General features: G+C 39.7%; 1 protein-coding gene across 9 annotated transcripts in view; it reads right to left on the bottom strand.

The window, feature by feature from the left end:
* The window catches only part of ANKRD44 (ankyrin repeat domain 44), a 354,082-nt gene that overhangs the window by 162,833 nt on the left and 172,642 nt on the right, over positions 1 to 18,607 (bottom strand). For all 9 annotated transcript variants that reach the window (XM_030916285.1, XM_030916289.1, XM_030916284.1 and 6 more), the window contains exons 4-7: positions 13,682 to 13,752; positions 3,309 to 3,509; positions 2,852 to 2,939; positions 92 to 234 (exon numbers count right to left, since the gene is read on the bottom strand). In XM_030916285.1, coding sequence (XP_030772145.1) covers positions 92 to 234; positions 2,852 to 2,939; positions 3,309 to 3,509; positions 13,682 to 13,752 — 503 coding nt within the window. The remainder of the gene's footprint in view (positions 1 to 91; positions 235 to 2,851; positions 2,940 to 3,308; positions 3,510 to 13,681; positions 13,753 to 18,607) is intronic.

Genomic DNA, 18,607 nt, shown 5'->3' with positions numbered 1-18,607 from the left:
TTGAATTAAAGTGCAAACAGGATTTAACTTTAGAATAACAGAAATCTCACAAATACACAGGCCATGCAGTGATGCATTCATTATAGCTCACCTCCACCCCCAGGTTCAGGAGATGCTTGACAACATTGATCTGTCCATTGGAGGCCGCAGCATGCAGAGGGGTATAACCCTTCTTATCCTTACAGGTCACTTCTGCGCCATGGTTAATGAGCAATGCTACAACATCCAGGTGGCCTTTACAAACAAAGCAGCAGAAAACATCATTAACCTTTATAGGACAATTTGCTGATTCATTTCACCTATATTATCACTATTAGCTTTTATTGCCACCAGTATTTTGCTGAGTTATTTGTAAAAACTGGAAACTATTCATGGCAACTATTCAACAAATATTTATTGAGTACCTCCTATAGTCAGGCATAATGTAAACGCTGTGGGAAGAAAAAAGATGATTCATATGAGCCTTCTCTTCAAGGAGATCTAGGTGATGCCTGTTACCATGCTAATGAATAATGGTGAGGTTTTGCCAAGATATCAGTAGAGAGCCTTAAAAAATGTTGTGTTAAAATAAAAGCAATGCTTTTGAAAACAATTGGCATTCCTCACTGAAAAGTTTAACAATGACAATTCAGTTAGGAAAAACTGATAAAAGAAAAAAAAAATTAATGAAAATGACCATAGATTACTGTTTAATCATATAAAATTACTTGCTGCTTAACTGTATTTGGACCCACAAAAATGGCAATTTCATATGGCTCAACTTAAAAGTATCCTCATGAATTAGAGGCCAAACAGAAAACCCTTCTAGTTTTAGCTCCTGTTAGCATTGTTTTCTACAATATTTACTCTGTTCCATAATTCACCATATATAGAATAAGCCTGGACAACATGGTGAAACCCTGTCTCTACTAAAAATACTCTACTAAAACCCTGTCTTTACTAAGAACTTAGTTGGGCATGGTGGCACACGCCTGTAGTCCCAGCTGTTCAGGAGGCTGAGGCATAAGAATTGTTTGAACCTGGGAGGCGGAGGCTGCAGTGAGCCAACATCGCACCACTGCACTCCTGCCTGGGCAACAGAGCAAGACCCTGTATCAAAAAACAAACAAACAAACAAACAAACAAACAAACAAACAAAAAAGCATTGACCTTTCTTTCAGCACTGAAGACTGTTCAGTGCTTCAGGATCATTGCTCTAAATACGGCTGAAAATTGAAGGGTAGAAGACAAGTACTGACTCCAGGACTTTGTGTGTGTGGTGGAGTCGGGGGAAGTATTGGCTTGTTTTATTAAAATTTGACTCTTTTCTCCCCAAGACTTGTATATAGAAAATTTTTTTTTCAATTATTAGTGGTGCTGTCTTAAGCGATTTGCCCTGGTTTTGCCTATTATTCCTATTTGTATCCTGATAGCACACAAAACAATGACCTGATTTCTTTAGAGTCATTTATCCAAATGCTTTAACTGTATATACATCAGCAGAGAACAAGCTTGAAACTTCGCATTCTTTGAGTCCTATCCACACTAGCTTAGTGTGTGTTCGACCTACACAGCTGTCTCCCGCAGTCACTGGCTCCAGTCCTGCAGGTGCCACCTAGTCATTTCATATGCTTCAGCCAACTCGAAAATCCATGTCAATGTTTTTTAAAAAACATGCTAATGCTTGTAAAAGTTTAAGAATCTGTTTTTTTAAGCACAGGGATTCATTCAGACCCATCTTTAGCCACATACTTTATTTGATCCCTGCCCCAACCTATTCTTTCTCCCTACAATTAATGTTAATTTTTAAAGTGATGATAAAAGGCACATATGTTTGTTAAAAAGGATTCAGAAAGGCAAAAAGGTATTAAAAGAAAACCAAAATCATCCACAATCATAAATCCCCAGAGACAATCAATTAAAATTCTTGCATATAATATTTTCCAGGTTTGTTATTATACAGATTTTTAAATGAAAATGAGAATTATTTTATTTATACTGCTTTATAATATGCTTTCACTTAACATATCACAGAATCTGTGTTAATAGACACTCATGGACTCATCACTGTAGTTACTGCAAAGTGTCCCCTTGTATGGATCTTCCAGAATTTACCAAAACAGTCTCCTGGGGATGGGTATTCAGGTTGTTTACAACTTGGTGCTGATAGAATCCTATTTTTCTAATAGCAGGATGTTCTCCAATTAGAAACACAAAGGAAATATCTTAGTTCTTCATTTCCCACAAGTCTACACTTAGAATAAACTGTGAGATCTATCATTTGTCAGTGGGATTTGCCAACAAAAGTGAAAAGGAAAAACCTAGAAATGTGACCTCTCCCAAGCGGGCAGAAATGAGGGCTGCAGGCTTTAGTTTGGTTGTCAGTGGACTATCAGGATAATTCTCAGTCCTTCTGGTGCCCTCCACCTATAAAATAGCCAGAGGTTTGTCTTTTCTTCCTTTCTTCCTGTTTCTTTCAAAAATATTTATAAATTAAAAAAGACGAATGGAATTTGTGTCCTTGCTTTCCTAGCCAGTGCTCTCTCTTTTTAAAACACCTTATTTTACTGCCATGACAAGTTAAAATAAGCACAATCTGTGCAGCTTTCCAATCCAGACTGAAGCACATTCAAAGAGGCCCAAACCATGATTCATTCCTCCTCTTCTTTGTAGGATAAATAAATATCTGACAAAGCAACTGCCCAACTGGAGCCCACTATGCATGCCAGTAAAATGTACCAAATCTTCATTCAATTGCAACCCAAACTTGAAAAGAAGTCAGACTGGAGAAAACCTACATGGTCAACAAGAGACCCGTGGCTTATTGAGTTAAGGCTATCTGTACTTTGCTTTCCATGCATGGAATCCTTACCCATGTATGCTGCCCAGTGCAGAGCACGCCGGTCCTTCTTGTCAAATGCATTGATATTTGCCCCTTTGGCCAAGAGTAAATTGACCATCTGAAAGATAACAAACAATGAAATCAAGCATACATTCTGTAATGGTGAGGCCTCCTCACTGCCTGCAGGTGATCTGAGCCAAATTAACATGAAATCTAAAGGCAGGTCAGAGATCTGGAGTTCTGACAAAGTAGAAATATGATGTCAGAGCAGGAACTGTATCATGTGTGTCAGAGGAAAAGACTGAAGTGACAGCCTACTTTTTCAATTCATTGTGGCTCTAAAGTTGAGAATGATATAGATGCTGAAGGTTTGGTGTACAAATGTTTTCATCACATTCTTTAATATCTCAGCAAGAAGATCAGTTTCCACTTGTGGCTGAAAGTGCCTGGAGGGAGCGTTCCAATTCTGAATGATAAAAATACCCACCTCCACGTGGCCGTTCAAAGCTGCATGGTGCAAGGCTGTGCGCCCCCCTCGGTCGGAGACATTGACACTGCTCAGCAGGGGAATGATCACTTCTGCACATTTGACAGCCTTGTTGGCTGCTGCCACATGAAGAGGAGTCTGCCAGTTCTTGTCCCTTGCATTGACATCAGCTGAGTGCTTAATCAAAACCTGTACTGCTTCCTACAACAAAAGCAGAGTTTGCAGAGGTCACTGACAGATGTTCAATCAATACTTAGTGCTGTAAGATGCTTCACCAAACCCTGGAACTATGGAGAGAAAGGTCACCTGACCTTACAGGCTGGCTCCAGACAAGCCAGGTAATATCTGATAAAGATCAAAAGAGTGGCATAGATGAAGACAGAATCACTTTACCTTTCTTTGTCAAGCCAAGAGCCCTGGCACAACTCTAAAATCAAATAAACCTTCTAAGTATATGATGATGTCCTTACAATGTAGAAGGCACTCTTAGGCCAAATGAGAACATTGCATGTGAGTGTACATGCCAGGGTAAAATATCCATAGACAAAAAGGCCTCAGACCTTCTTGGGTCAGTTTATAAATCTTTGGTTCTCTCTGCCAACATCTTAACCCTCAGCCTCGTGTGATCAACAAGTGGTCAAGACGGAAAGTAACGTCTGTGTTACCATCTCAACTTAAAGCTATGAGTTGTTTCCATCTTTTCCATGTTAGAATGTGTCACTTCTTTTGCCATTGTTGAGTTCCTTCACCTACATTCCACCTCCCATGTTTTTTCTTCTATTGGCCCAGTCAGCTCCCTAGCCTGTTGGTCTATGACTTTCAACTCTGGTATGCAATGGAGTCATCCATGCAGCTCTTAAAAACACAGAAGCCAAGCATGGGCAACATAACAAAACCCTGTCTCAAAAAAAAAAAAAAAAAAAAAAAAAAAACCCGACAAACATATATACAGGTGCAAAAATAAGTGCATTACTTTTAATGGCAAAAACCGCAATTACTTTTGCACCAACCAGGAGTGGTGTTGTGGACCTCTAAGTCCTAGCTACTCAGGAGGCTGAGGTGGGAGGATCTCTTGAGCTCAGCAGTTCACAGTGAGCTGTGATCACAACACTGCACTCTGGCCTGGGCAACAGAGCAAGACCCTGGCTCAAAAAAAAAAAAAAAAAATACAGTAGTTTAAAATGATTATGGAATTAAATTCACAGACGTATGGAATATTAGAAATGGAGAAGGCCCTGGGGTTCATCTGGGCTGACCCCTTCATTTCATAGGCAGCTTTATTTTATAGGTAAGATGACGGAAGTCCAGGGCAATGACCTGTCAACCTGGCTGACTTATGGGCTCGTGCATTTTCTAACAGGCCATTTTCTACTAGGCTTACTTGGTGAATAGTCTCAGTCAAGCATCCTGACATAAATAGATTCAACAGTTAATTCTATTTAGTTATTTACATTTTTAAATCCTAAAGTTTTAGTCTGCTACACTGGCTTAATACATATAATAGAAATTTAATATAATATTTTGGCAAAAACAAAGCTTTGATTAAAAACAGATAATTACCTTTTTAAAAACTGCATTTCTCTTTTAAAAGTTTTAAGCTTGGAAGCTCTTTAACTTGGTTTTACAACGGAGTAATTTGATGGCTATTTAGGGAATTAATTTTTTTAAATTAAAGAAGTCTGCCTTCTCCTGTATCACATGTCGGCTAAAAATTAATACCCAGGAGCTTGCTCTGGCAGAAATATACATGGTAAAAAAGAAACTAATGTGGGGAGGAGGGAAGCTGAACACTTTCTGAATCAAGAAAATATTCTTTTTTTCTGTTAAAGTTTTTTTTTTTTCAACTTTTAAGATCCGGGGTACATGTGCAGAATATGCAGGTTATATAGGTAAACATGTGCCATGGTGGGTTGCTGCACAGATCAACCCATTACCTAGGTATTAATCCGTTAACTATTCTTCCTGGTGCTCTCCCTTCCTTCTCCCCACTGACAGGCCCCAGTGTGTGTCATTCCTTCTCATGTGTCCCTCTGTTCTCATCGTTCAGCTCCCACTTGTAAGTGAGGACGTGCAGTGTTTGGTTTTCTGTTCCTGTGTTAGTCTGCTGAGGATAATGGCTTCCAGCTCCATTTGTGTCCCTGGAAAGGATATGATATTGTTTCTTTTTATGGCTGCATAGTATTCCATGGTGTATATGTACCACATTTTCTTTATCCAGTCTATCACTGATGGACATGTGAGTTGATTCTACGTCTTTGCTATTGTGAATAGTGCTGCAATGAACATAAACGTGCATGTATCTTTATAATAGAATGATTTACAATTGGATTGCTGGGTCAAATGCTATTTCTGCTTCTAGATCTTTAAGAAGTCGCCACACTGTCTTCCACAATGGTTGAACTAATTTATTCCTACCAACAGTGCAAAAGCTTTCCTTTTCTCTGCAACCTCACCAGCATCTCTTGTTTCTTGACTTTCTAATAATTTCCATTCTGACTGGTGTGAGATGGTATCTCACTGTGGTTTCGATTTGCATTTCTCTACTGATCAGTGATGTCGAGCTTTTTTTCATGTTTTTTGGCTACATGAATGTCTTCTTTTGAGAAGTGTCTGTTCACGTACTTTGCCCACTTTTTAATGGGGTTGTTTATTTCTTGGTAAATTTGTTAAAGTTCCTTGTAGACTCTGGATATTAGACCTTTGTCAGATAGACAGACTGCAAAAATTTTCTCCCATTCTGTAGGTTGCCTGTTCACTCTGATGACAGTTTCTTTTGCTGTTCAGAAGCTCTTTAGTTTAATTAGATCTCATTTGTCAATTTTTGCTTTTGTTGCAATTGCTTTTGGTGTTTTCATCATGAAATCTTTGCCTATGCCTTTGTCCTGAATGGTACTGCCTAGATTTTATTCTAGAGTTTTTATAGTTTTGAGTTTTACATTTAAGTCTTTACTCCATCAAGAAAAGCTTCTTTAATAGTGCTTTTCAAACTATCTGTGGTAAAGAACCAGTTTTTTAAAAAGTTATTTCAAATCTATCACTTTTGAGCCAATACTTTTATAAAATACAATAAATCAGTAGAATAATAAAATGAAATAAAAACAAGACAAAAACTATAAATGTAATTATTTTATTATTAAAGTTAATGGGCATGAAATTATCAAATTGATCTAAAAGTTTCTGACCACCTACTCTTTTCACAATAGATAAGATAAAAGCTCACAGGCCAGCCCCAGTGTGCAGGCACACTGTGAATCATCACACTCCTTCAAAGCCTTTGTTTGTTTGCTTGTTTGTTTGTTTGTTTTGAGATACAGTCTCGCTTTTTCGCCCAGGCTGGAGTGCAGTGGTGCCAACCTGGCTCACTGCGACCTCTGCCTCCCAGGTTCAAGTGATTCTCCTGCCTCAGCCTCCTGAGTAACTGGGTTATAGGCAAGTGCCACCACGTCCAGCTAATTTTTTTGTATTTTTAGTAGAGATAAGGTTTCACCATGTTGGCCAGGCTGGTCTTGAACTCCTGACCTCAAGTGATCCACCTGCCTCAGCCTCCCAAAGTGCTGGGGTTACAGGCGTGAGCCACCGTGCCTGGCCCTTTCTTTCTTTCTTAATGAACAAACACCTGTGAAGATTCTGGTATTTCCCCCAAATGGAGGCATCAGCCCAGTTAACATTCTGTTTTAGGACTGTAGGCCTTGTTGGATGACATCCTATAGCAGGCCATCCTATACAGGATGCAGAAATAATAGAAAGGAGGAGCTGTCATGGGATGTCATATGGGAGGTAACTGGACATGACATTTGCAGTCAGTCAGTTTCTACTTTTTACGACTCTTTTTATTTAACAAAAGGCCACTTCAACCTTAAAATAAGAAGTAGAAACATACACTGTGGCACATGGAAAAGATGAGAATAGGAGGCATGTGTCTTAGAAACTATCATCCTTAATATTTGTTTCTTTACTCTCAAATGTGCATTGCATTTCAGTGGTCATAAATTACTCATGAAAAAATAACTGTTTATGACTACACATAGTCCCTGCAGCCATAAGCAATGTCAAGTTTTATAAATTACAAGTTGCTTTAGATAAGGGTCTAAATGTTATACAACTGTCTGTATTTTCCACAAAGCCTGGCAGGTGCTTTGCACATAGTGTATATTCAATAACTTTGTGTAGAATAAATATATTGCTGTAATCATCAGCAAAGTCTATAAGTAATAATCTGTAAGTGTTAACAGTACATTACTGTGGGCTGATGTCCCTAAGGCTGCACTTAAGTCCTGAAGGCTTTTGCTATATTACTATAATCATTTGAGGCTTCTATCTTATGTCAATTGTAGCAATTTCATATTCTGTAAGAATTGTATAAATTGATGTCTCACCAATTTGCTTAATTAATGGGATTGTTCCTCTAAACGTACCAAAATACCAAGCACCAAAAAGACTCACCCATTATTTTAACTATTTCTACAGCACAGTTATTCTAAGAACTAGGAGTGCAAAAGCAGTTCGCTGGAGACTTTGGGATACGAAAGAATTCTAAACGAACTATTTAAGAAGTGCTGACTTTAACCATTAGGAAAGGCAGACACTAAAGTATGACCAGTGTTTAATCTCAGGTCTCAAAGTGTGACTTGTAGACAACATGCATCAGAATCTTCTTTTGAAAAGGCAAATTTCTGGGCCTACTCATAGGCTTCATTCAGAATCACTAGGGGTGAGGTTTTAGAACAGACAGTTTCAACAAACACCCCAGATAATTTAAATGCACTAAAACTGAGCACCACTCGTCTAAATTCTAATAGATTATAAATGCTTACTTTCTTCCTATTCCAGGTATGACCTATATTCCATACACGAACAACTTTTTATAATCATGAAGATAATTTAAAGAAAGCAATAACATTCTACTCTTCCATATAATGTTTCCAATTCTCCTGTCTTCTAGCATTAAGCCCACAATAATGATCATGTTTTTCAGAGGAAAGGGTAGAACGTAAGTTTTTAAAAGTTTGACTATAAAATAAAATGCTTATCCTGCTCAGCTCTGGGAAAGATCTGTATACCAGTTGGGTCTTCTGTCTGCACAGAAGCCAAAAATAGATGTGCTTTATTGGCTAGAACAGGCTCCGTAAGGGTGCTAATGGGAACTGAAGAAAGCAGCACAGAATGGTGGTGAAGTAGGCAGGTTCTCTAGTCACACTTTCCTCCACTTTCTGGCTGTGACATCGACTTTGTTGGCTCCCTACTAACTTTCTGAGATTACATTTCCTAAATTAGTATTGCCAATAGCATCCATCTTGAAGGGTGGATCAGAGGTTAAAAGAGAATAATATACAAAAAGTCCTTAGCATACTGCCTAGCAGACAGTAAGTACTTAATAAATGCTCATAACTACAACACGTACATGGACACAATGTCCTCACTCCCACACTCTAAAGACAAGATACAACCATTGTTAACCTTTCTAACCAAAAGACAGTCTCTAGAATAGAGAAGTGAAAAGTTCAGCAGTTCTCCTCTGATGCTCCTCTCAACTGGTTATAGCAGAAAGGGCACCTGGGACGGGCCAGCCACGTCTGCACATAGGCCACAGCAGCCTGCATGTCTGGTTATCTCCCCAAATACTGTATACTAAAACTAAAAGCCACACTTTGTACACCCTTTAGGCCCCCTGTAGCACACTTAACAATGCCTTCCAACAAGTGCACTTCCATAAATGTGTGTTAGACTTTCTGGGTTTGTGTACATTTCATTCCTTTCCCCTACAGTTGCTCTTTTCCAAGAAAGAAAAGCAAGAATAAGCTGAACACAGGAAATAATATGAAATAGGCTTCACAAGAACACTTCAGAATATTCCCACTGGCAGCCCCAAATCTTGCTTATCTTTGTTAGCTGGCACTGTAAAAGATGTTTCTCTAATATTTTAGTAAGGGCCTCTCTTCATTTCTTCACAGCCTAGGGAGTACACAGAAAAAAAAAAAAAAAAAGGAGAATGAGTTCAGAGAAGCCCTTAGGGAGCCAATAAGAAGACAGTGCTGTTGGGCTCTAAGCTGTTTCCAACCTGGGAATCCCCGATGTGCCAGACGTGGGGAGCAGGTCGGGGGTAGGAAAGGGTCGTGGGATTGGATCTAGAAGGGAACACACAAGACAGCCTGGTCAGCATCAAATAAGTCTTCAAGATTTATCTCTAGAGCTCAGTTATATTTTGGGAGATTTTCAAGGGGTGTGATTATGTCTTGATCTACTTTCTTGTCTATGGAAGACATAGTGTCAGGCTTGGATTCATGTTTAGTCAATATTATGATCTGGCACCTTATTGCTATAACATATCAGGAAATGAACTTAGCAATGCACCTTATTTTTCCAGACACAGAAATCTGAACATAAATCTTGCCTGAATGAAAAGAAGCCTCCAAAATTTTGACTTACACTGATATCTGTGTTATATGCAATTGTGAAACTAGCCTTGATTTTGCAGGTTTCAGTGGCTTAGTTGGCTTTTAGTGCACACATTCCCATAAACATGCTTCAACTCTGTTCGCCCTGCATGCATAAACGATTATTACCATCAGCATTCTGATATGGTGTATACCAGTTCTATCTTACCAGTTGTACACAGAAAATTATTATAGCTTAAATTGAAAACCCAGTCTTTAATGAATAACTCAAAAAAACAATTCTTTTCTAACTAGGCAAGATGCTAGAAATACAATGGCAAGCAATAGGCGTGGCACAAATTTCAAGGAGCTTACTGTCTAGAAGATCTTTTTAATTCAAATAGAACAACAATTTATATGGTAGTTTTGTATTGTCCTAAGTTAGCCGAGTTGAACTTCATTTCCCAGAATTCCTTTCCCTGTAGTACTCCCTTTAGGGTTGGCCACAAGAGATATCTGATGAGTTTTGGAAGGCATAAGTGAAACTGCAGCCTGACTAGTATGTTGTTGGGCACCAAGTAGCGTTGCAGCTTGCACACGATGTCACTAACCGGCTGGATCACCACGTTGGCAAGGGGCAGTGCCTGGCTTGATGTTTCTTCAGATCCTGCCACATCTCCTTCAGTTTCTCCAATTCTTGGGCCAGATGACTCCTTCTGCAAGTCACCCATGTCCATGATGTTGGAGGCAGTGTTAGACAGACCTCAGTTCCAGTTTGTCCTTGTTCTCCCCCATTTTACATCCAGTTTTTCCACTGTGGAGTCTGCTGACCTACAGTGACTTCAGGGCCTCACAGAATTCAAGGTGACAGCCTTACATAGACCACAGCAGCCCTACACACTTGTGTAAGATCTAATTCCTATAATTAATATCTTACTCTATCTCTCATGGTGGTTCTGCTTCCCTGGTTGAACCCTGAACGCTGAGAGATCAGTTACCTATATTTTACAAGCAAATAGGCTTTGAGGACAGACAGTATAGAGTTTATAAACTTTTCAATGAAGAAATGGTTTTAAACACATCTCCATGTAGTATCAGTGCTTACCAATCTAAGGAATAGACATGCACCAGCTGTCAGCTGAAACCATATATCCATCTTGATAAGTGCTAACAGTTAAACTCCAAAATACCAGTCCAAACCTTCTCTTTTCTTCCCCTCAAATCTACTTTCTTTTCCCCAACTATTAGTTGGGAAAGGCATAAAATAATGGCAATAGAACTAAATTCCAAAGAAGAAGGAAATCTGAATTTAGGACTTCCACAGGACAGCAATGTGCTTGGAGTTAAGGTGTCTTCTTACAGAGACTCCAATTTTCTTTTCTTTTCCTTTTTTTTTTTTTTTTTTTTTTTGAGATAGAGTTTCACTCTTTTTGCCCAGGCTGGAGTGCAATGGTGTGAACTCGGCTCACCACAACCTCCGCCTCCCGAGGTTCAAGTGATTCTTCTGCCTCAGCCTCCCGAGTAGCTGGGATTACAGGCATGCACCACCACTCCCAGCTAATTTTGTATTTTTAGCAAAGACTGGGTTTCTCCATGTTCGTCAGGCTGGTCTTGAACTCCTGACCTCATGATCCACCCACCTTGTCCTCCCAAATAGCTGGGATTACAGGCATGAGCCACTGCGCCCAGCCTAGACTCCAATTTTCATAAGAAACTGTCCAACTTGCTGTGACAAGATACTAATCTGAAGACATCATGAGCTCATATATTACCTAATTATTTACAATTCAGGATTTGTTTGCATTTAATTCCTACCTGGCAAGGGATTCTTTTTTTCCTCCCTGCAAACCTACAGAGGTAGTTCGTTATGTGGAGAAGCAACAAATGCCTTTCTCAGATAGGAAGGTCAGTCCATCATTAGGCTGACAGGATTCAAACACACTAAAGATACTTACAGAACGCAGACTGGTTGTTGATGGAAAATGGATGTTTTGAGGATTAAAGTCTTTGAAGCTAGTTGAGCTAACAAAGGTAGAGATCACTTGGGAAGGGTCACAGAGCAATGAAATCATCTTTTTTGTGTCTTTCTTTTCCACTAGATTACATACTTCCTAAGAGCAGAGACCATGGGTCTTAGTTTTCTTTGTAGCTCCATCAGCTACAAAGAAAAGGTTATTTTCCCAACTAAAAAGACCTGGTTCTTGTTAAAGAGGAAACAAATCCATACATATTTTTAAAGAGACACTTAAATTTACTAAATTTACTAAAGACCAAGTGGTCTTAAAAGGCCAGGAAATACTCCTCTATGAAGGGGCTGGTCTCATGAAGCTGGTCATACCCACTCGTCAGCTCACTACACTCATTTTCCCAGACAAAACAGAAATAAAATGTGGGACCATGAGAAGATTCTGAATTCTCCAGGGTCTGAGCCAGGTAATTTAGGATTATTTACCTCTCTCATTCCATGCAGGATATTTGGAAAGAGAACACAGTCAACCCCTTTTAAAAACTACTAATATCACAAAGCACAGCAAGAAAAACGATGACTACTAAGCTGTCACCTACCAAGTATATTTTGAAATTTCCAGATAGTTGCCAAAGAGGAAAAGCTAACACCAATAACGGCCAAAGACACCTGCATCTTCTGTATATTCATTCTTGGCAAGACCCTTTGCTCCTAGGTGTACCTGGAGAACATCACCTTCTCCAGCAGCAGAGGAGAAGCTGCATTTGGTAAACTCAGCTATGGAGGTCAGTCATCCAGCACCAAGTACATAGAAGGTTAGAACCTCTTGTATCCCTGGATGGTGGGCATCTCCTCTGACCAGGCTTCAAGGCTGACATTCATCAGGGTTCCCTGCCACCCCCACCTTCACATTGGTCTTCTCATCCTTTATACTTCCCCTGAGCTACCTGATGCATTTACCACGGTTTGGTGATTCTCCCTGTCCCTGAGTGCTAGACTTGTATAAATAATAATAGATAATCGATTAGTCAACTTCACCCAAATTTCCAGCATTCAATAACAAATTATTTCTTGAATGCCTAGAATGTACGAGGCTTGGGATACATCCAGGAACAAAGCACAGATCCCTGCCCTCATGGAGCTCCCACTCCAAGGACATGTTTGCTGAACTCAGCGTTCTCAAACAGAACCCACCAGCTTCCTGGCCCCTACTCCCCTGCTCTGTGCCTCTTCTGTTAACAGCATCACCATTTACCTATCAGCTTCTTTCCCACCTCACCCCTACTAGGTACTAAATCCTGCCAGGTTGACCTCTAATGAGCTCTCAAATCATGGACTCAGCTTTATGCCCTCATTCCAGCTGCTTCAGACTGCTTTTGGTCTTATTGGCCCTCCTCCTTGAGACCCCTCCCCCTCAGCCCATTCACACGCTGTCACCACAAAGGTTCTCTGAAACACAGATCTGAGCATATCACTCCCCTGCTATAACCATTCTCCATTGCTCAGAGGATTCCAAGCCCTCTGCCATCTGGCCCAACCTCCATTATCAGACTTACCTTCCACTACAGCCTGAGTTCCAGTTATACCTCACTGAGGCCCCCATTCACTCACTTCCTTGCCTCGGCCCTCCCTCCTTCTCCTGGCCTGCTAAGTCCTTACTCATTTAAGGACCAGCTCAACTGACATCTCTTCTTGGAAGATTTCCTATATCCAAGCAGGCAGTTAGTTGCTTTCTCCTGCAAGTCACTGATGATATTGTACTAATCTGCCTTCTGTTTTGCCTCCTCCCCAGGCTGAGAATTCACTGAAATTCAGGATCATGCTGTCCATGTTGAACTACCCCAGACACTCCCCAGCCCCACTCAGCACTATGTCTGGCATGCAGGAGATGCTCAAACAAACAGCTGTTCATTTTGGGTAACCCTCTTACATTAGAGGTAAAAGCCTTTTGCTTACCAGTAAGGATTCTTAAATCACTAGCAAGAATTTTTCTAGGCACAGTAGGTATTAGATTAAATTTGGTAATCACTCACTTCGCTTCTGGAAGCAACAGCCCGGTGCAGTGGAGTCAGCCACATGTTGTCCTTGGCATTTACACGAGCTCCTAGAACCAAATAGCACAAGTTAGAGGCATAATGGAGTCAAGGGAAGCCCTGCTGATGTTAAGTCAAATGCTGTATCTTGCTCACATTTGCCTGACATAACCACCACCTCTTCTTTTCTTTATATTAGTCATGTTCTGACAAGATTTGATCAAGGCTGAGGGAACCAGCAGAAATCTGCTTTATCTAAAAATCTGGGACTAGCCAGATATGTTGGTAAAAGAGAAGCCAGTTTCCATGAGGCTTTTGGATAGATATGATATCAGACCTACAAATTGCTCACTACTTTCTCAAACTATGGGGTAGGCAGACAGGCTCAAGCATGAGTCAAAACCAGCTCACACTCAGAATTATGAGTGCCCATGCTCAGCTCTATGAAGCCATGCCATCATCATGGAACAGAAGCTCCCTGCAAATGAATTCACAGGAAGCAGAGTTCACCCGCCTTCCATGACACCCTTGCCATTCTCCATGAGCACCAGCCCACCAAGTCTATGTCTGAACAGCAAAGACATCTGATATAAGCTTCCTTTTAGGGGGTTCAAGGTTCTGACTAGTCTTCTGGTCAGACTTGGGATGTTTTATAAAAGGGCTACAAAAGGGGAGGAGGAGAAAATATGTACGATATCTTTGAAGAAGCAATAAGTCAATTCTAGCCTTAGGATGATGAGGAAGGAAGCTCCTGAGGACAAAGAACGGAGAAACAAATCAAAGAAACTAGAAAGTAAGGCAGAGAAAAGGAAACACAGAGGTGGCCCCTCAGGACAAGGGCTGGGAAAGTGAGTCAAGGGGAAGCAGAAGCTGACTAATCTCCAAGAGGCTAAGGCCAGCTGATAGCTGGAAAATAGAAACTTTTTAAAAAGGCAGCGGACTTTCATGCATAAACATGAGTTAGAAGTTTAGTTTAAGGCACTGGCTAAAAGTAAATAAAAATCAAAGAACTTACACTATTCTTTTCTTTAACTGAAGAAGAACAAATGCCATCAACAGCATTAATCGTAGAAAACAAGAACATAATCCCTAAAAGACAGCTAGAATGCCTCCCCTCCAACCTCCATTTTGATGTCACTGGTTTCAGATGGGGTCAGGTACAAGGGTTATCACACTACGCTGTCAAGGTTGAGAGCCACTGATGAATTGTTGCTTAATTTATCCAGGTTAAAATTATTTAAATCCTAATTCCACTAACACCAGCTTGCCTGAAGGAGTTCAAACTCCTTACGTCCGTAAGGCTCACAGTAAAATCAGTTTGGGTGTGCAAAAATCAATAGGCATCTCTGGCCTCAGTAACAGGAAGCTGTGGGCTAAATGCTCTGGCATGAAATGAATGCGGTTTTGGAAGGACAGTGGGATTCATGGTCAGGAGATGTAGATTAAGTTCTGAATTCAGCACCTGCTGGCCCAATGACCAAGAGTCACTAATCTGCACAATGAGGCTAACAACAACAGTATTAATACTTCTCTACCCATTTCACCAGGTGCTACGGAGAATTAAGTGAATAGGAAAGTGCTTCGTAAATTGCAAGGCACTAGAAAAACATCAGCCGTTCTTATTTCCAAGTCACCTCTAATGTCTCATTCACCTCTAAATCTATGATTCAGATTTTCAAAGGAAATGAAAGGCATGATCCTTGCCCTACAAAGGAAGAAGTCAAATAGGAAATTTAAGAACACAACCATCACCTAAAGACTGTACAAATACATGTCTTTTTAAGACATGTATTTTTAAGAGCAAGAGAACTCAAGTGCTAGAGAACGCTAGGGAGAAGAAAATCCAGATGTGATTAAGAACAGCAAAACTGGTTAATTTTAAAACAAAATTACCACTACCAAAACCAAAGTTTAGATTTTTCTTCTAAATATTAGTTCCAACACAGTGTCAGGTGATGGTCACAAAGTCTACCTTTCTGGTTTAGAAACACAGCATTTAACCCTTCAGATCTTCCAACACTCTGGATTCCAACCTTTTAAAATTACCAGCCTTTTCGTCAGGACTTTTCTTGCGTCATAAATAAATATATTTATGACCACATTGTGTGGTAGATTTGACCACACTGTGTTTCTGTCCAGTAAGCTGAGTGCACATTTCTTATTTTGGGGCTGTTTCTTTGGCACCCATGTCACAAACATCACTCAGACCTTATGCAGTCCTAGAGAGCTGGAATTATTTTTATTATAGTCTTTGGCAGAGTAAATTTTGTGCTTTAAATTTTTTGTAAATGCATAAAATGAATGCAAGAAGAAACCCAAATGTCAAGACACATATGGAAAGGTACTTCTCAAAATTCGTTAGGGAGAAGCAAATGAAAGCAGCATTATTAGCATACCATTTCACATCCATTAAATTGGTAAAAATAATAAAGTGTGACAAGGCCAAGATTTAGCAAGGGTATGGAGCAACAGGAAAACTTAACATACAGCTGGGAAGAGTGTGAATTGGTACAACCTCCTTTGGGACACAATGTGGCATTACCTAGTAAAGCTGATGACATGCATGTCCAACCACCTAGCAATTCCACCCCAATCATATTCCCTAGAGAAACTCTCACACATGTACATGAATGTTCACTGCAATATGTTGATGACAACAAGAAATTGGAATCCTAAATATCAATTAAGAGGAAAATGGATAAAGACGTTGTGGTATATCCGTACAATGGAATTCTACACTGTCATGGAAAGGAGCAGACTGACGTTCTGTATATATAAACAGATGTACTTTTAAAATCATAACACCAAATGAACAAATCAAACTGCAGAATTATACCTATGGCATAATACCAGTTGTATGTCTATATGTTGTTTATGGATGCATAGATATAAAAGTTTAAAATATGGCTAAGGAGTATAAATACTAATTCTGGATAGTGGTTGCGTCTAGGGAAAGAGGAATGTGAAAAGAATGAAGAGTACCCATACAGCTGCAACTGTGTTTTCAATGTTTTATTTCCTTAAATATATATATAATATATATATACATAAATATATATAATACAAATATGGCAAAATATTAAGAGTTCTTAAAACTTAGTGGAAGGTATATGGATATTCACTATATTATTCTCCATAGTTTTCTGTATGTTTGAAATATTTTCTACAAAATATTTTTAAGAAAGCTAGTGCATTTGAAGTTTTATGTTTCTTAATGAAAATAATGGGGGAGGGGGAACTAAGCTGCTTTTGTGTGTGTGAAACGGAGTCTTGCTCTGTCACCCAGGCTGGAGTGCAGTGGTGTGATCTCGGCTCACTGTAACCTCCGCCTCCCCAGTTCAAGCGATTCTCCCACCTCAGCCTCCTGAGTAGGTGGGATTACAGGTACCTGCCACCATGCCCGGCTAATTTTTTAGTTTTTTAGTACAGACAGGGTTTTGCCATTTTGGCCAGGGTGGTCTTGAACTCCTGACCTCAGGTGATCTGCCTGCCTTGGGTGCAAGTATTTGTCTAGGATAAATAATTTAAAATGGACTTTATGTGTCATAGATAATACACACTTTCGGTTTCAAAAGGTCTTGTAAAGCCTCTAAAGTGTGCTGGTTTACACCCTCAGAATGTATGAGATGGCTTAGTTTCCCCACATCCTCATCAACACTTGATATTATCAGACATTAAAATATTTTTTTTAAATTTTTTAGAGACAGGGTCTCACTCTGTCACTCAGGCTGGAGTGTAGTGGCATTATCATAGCTCACTGCAGCCTTAGACTCCTGGGCTCAATCAATCCTCCTGCCTCAGCCTCCAGAGTAGCTAGAACTGCAGGCACATACCACCATCCCCAGATAATTTTTTAAACTTTTTTGTAGAGATGAGGTCTTCCTTTGTTTCCCAGGCTGGTCTCAAACTTCTGCCCTCAAGTGATCCTCCTACTTCAGCCTCCTAATGTGCTGAGATTACAGGTGTGAGCCACCATGCCCAGTCAGACATTTTAAATATTGCAAATCTGAGACAATAATACTGTATCATGCACTTAAACATTTGTTAAGACGGTAGATCTCATGTTAAGTGTTCTTACCACACACACATCCCAAAAAACTCCAAAATAACAAGAACAAAGGGGCACGAGGAAACTTTTGGAGGTGACAGAGATGTCTATTACCTTGATTGTGGTGATAATTTCATGGGTATTTGCGTATGTCCAAACTCATCAAATTGTAGACATTAAATATACACAGCTTATTGTATTTCAATTATACTTCAATAAAGCTGCTTTAAAAATAAATAGGCCAAACGTGGTGGCTCATGCCTGTAATCCCAGCACTTTTGGGAGGCCGAGGTGGATGGAACACCTGAGGTCAGGAGTTCGAGACCAACCTGGTCAAGTGGTGAAACCCCATCTCTACTAAAGATACAAAAATTAGCCTGGTGTGGTGGCACATTCTTGTAATCCCAGCTACTCAAAAGGCTGAGGCAGGAGAATCGCTTGAACCTGGGAGGTGGAGTGAGCCAAGTGAGCCAAGAGGTTGCAGTGAGCCAAGATCACACCACTGCGCTCCAGCCTGGGCAACAGAGCAAGACTCTGTCTCAAATACATACATACATACATACATACATACATACATACATACATACATACAAATCTGATTTTAAAAAGAGCATCTTTTTTTTAGTTTCTGGTCTAACAATAAGGTTAGACATCTTCTAATATGTTTGATTACTAGCTATTTGTAATTCATTTTCTGAGAATTACTTGTTTATATTCTTTATATATTTCTCCCATTTTTCTGTTATTTTTCTTATTTATATTTATATACTTTTATCATTATTATTATTATTATACTGCATTCTGAAAATTTTTAGTTTTATGCAGATCCAAATTTGGCTTTCAATATAAAAAATCTTTCAAGGAGAAAAATGATCCTG

The sequence above is a fragment of the Rhinopithecus roxellana genome, chromosome 14, assembly GCF_007565055.1.
Source record: "Rhinopithecus roxellana isolate Shanxi Qingling chromosome 14, ASM756505v1, whole genome shotgun sequence".
Classification (NCBI taxonomy): domain Eukaryota; kingdom Metazoa; phylum Chordata; class Mammalia; order Primates; family Cercopithecidae; genus Rhinopithecus; species Rhinopithecus roxellana.
Note: the sequence above shows the minus strand (reverse complement) of the source record. Positions and strands in the feature narration are given on the sequence as shown.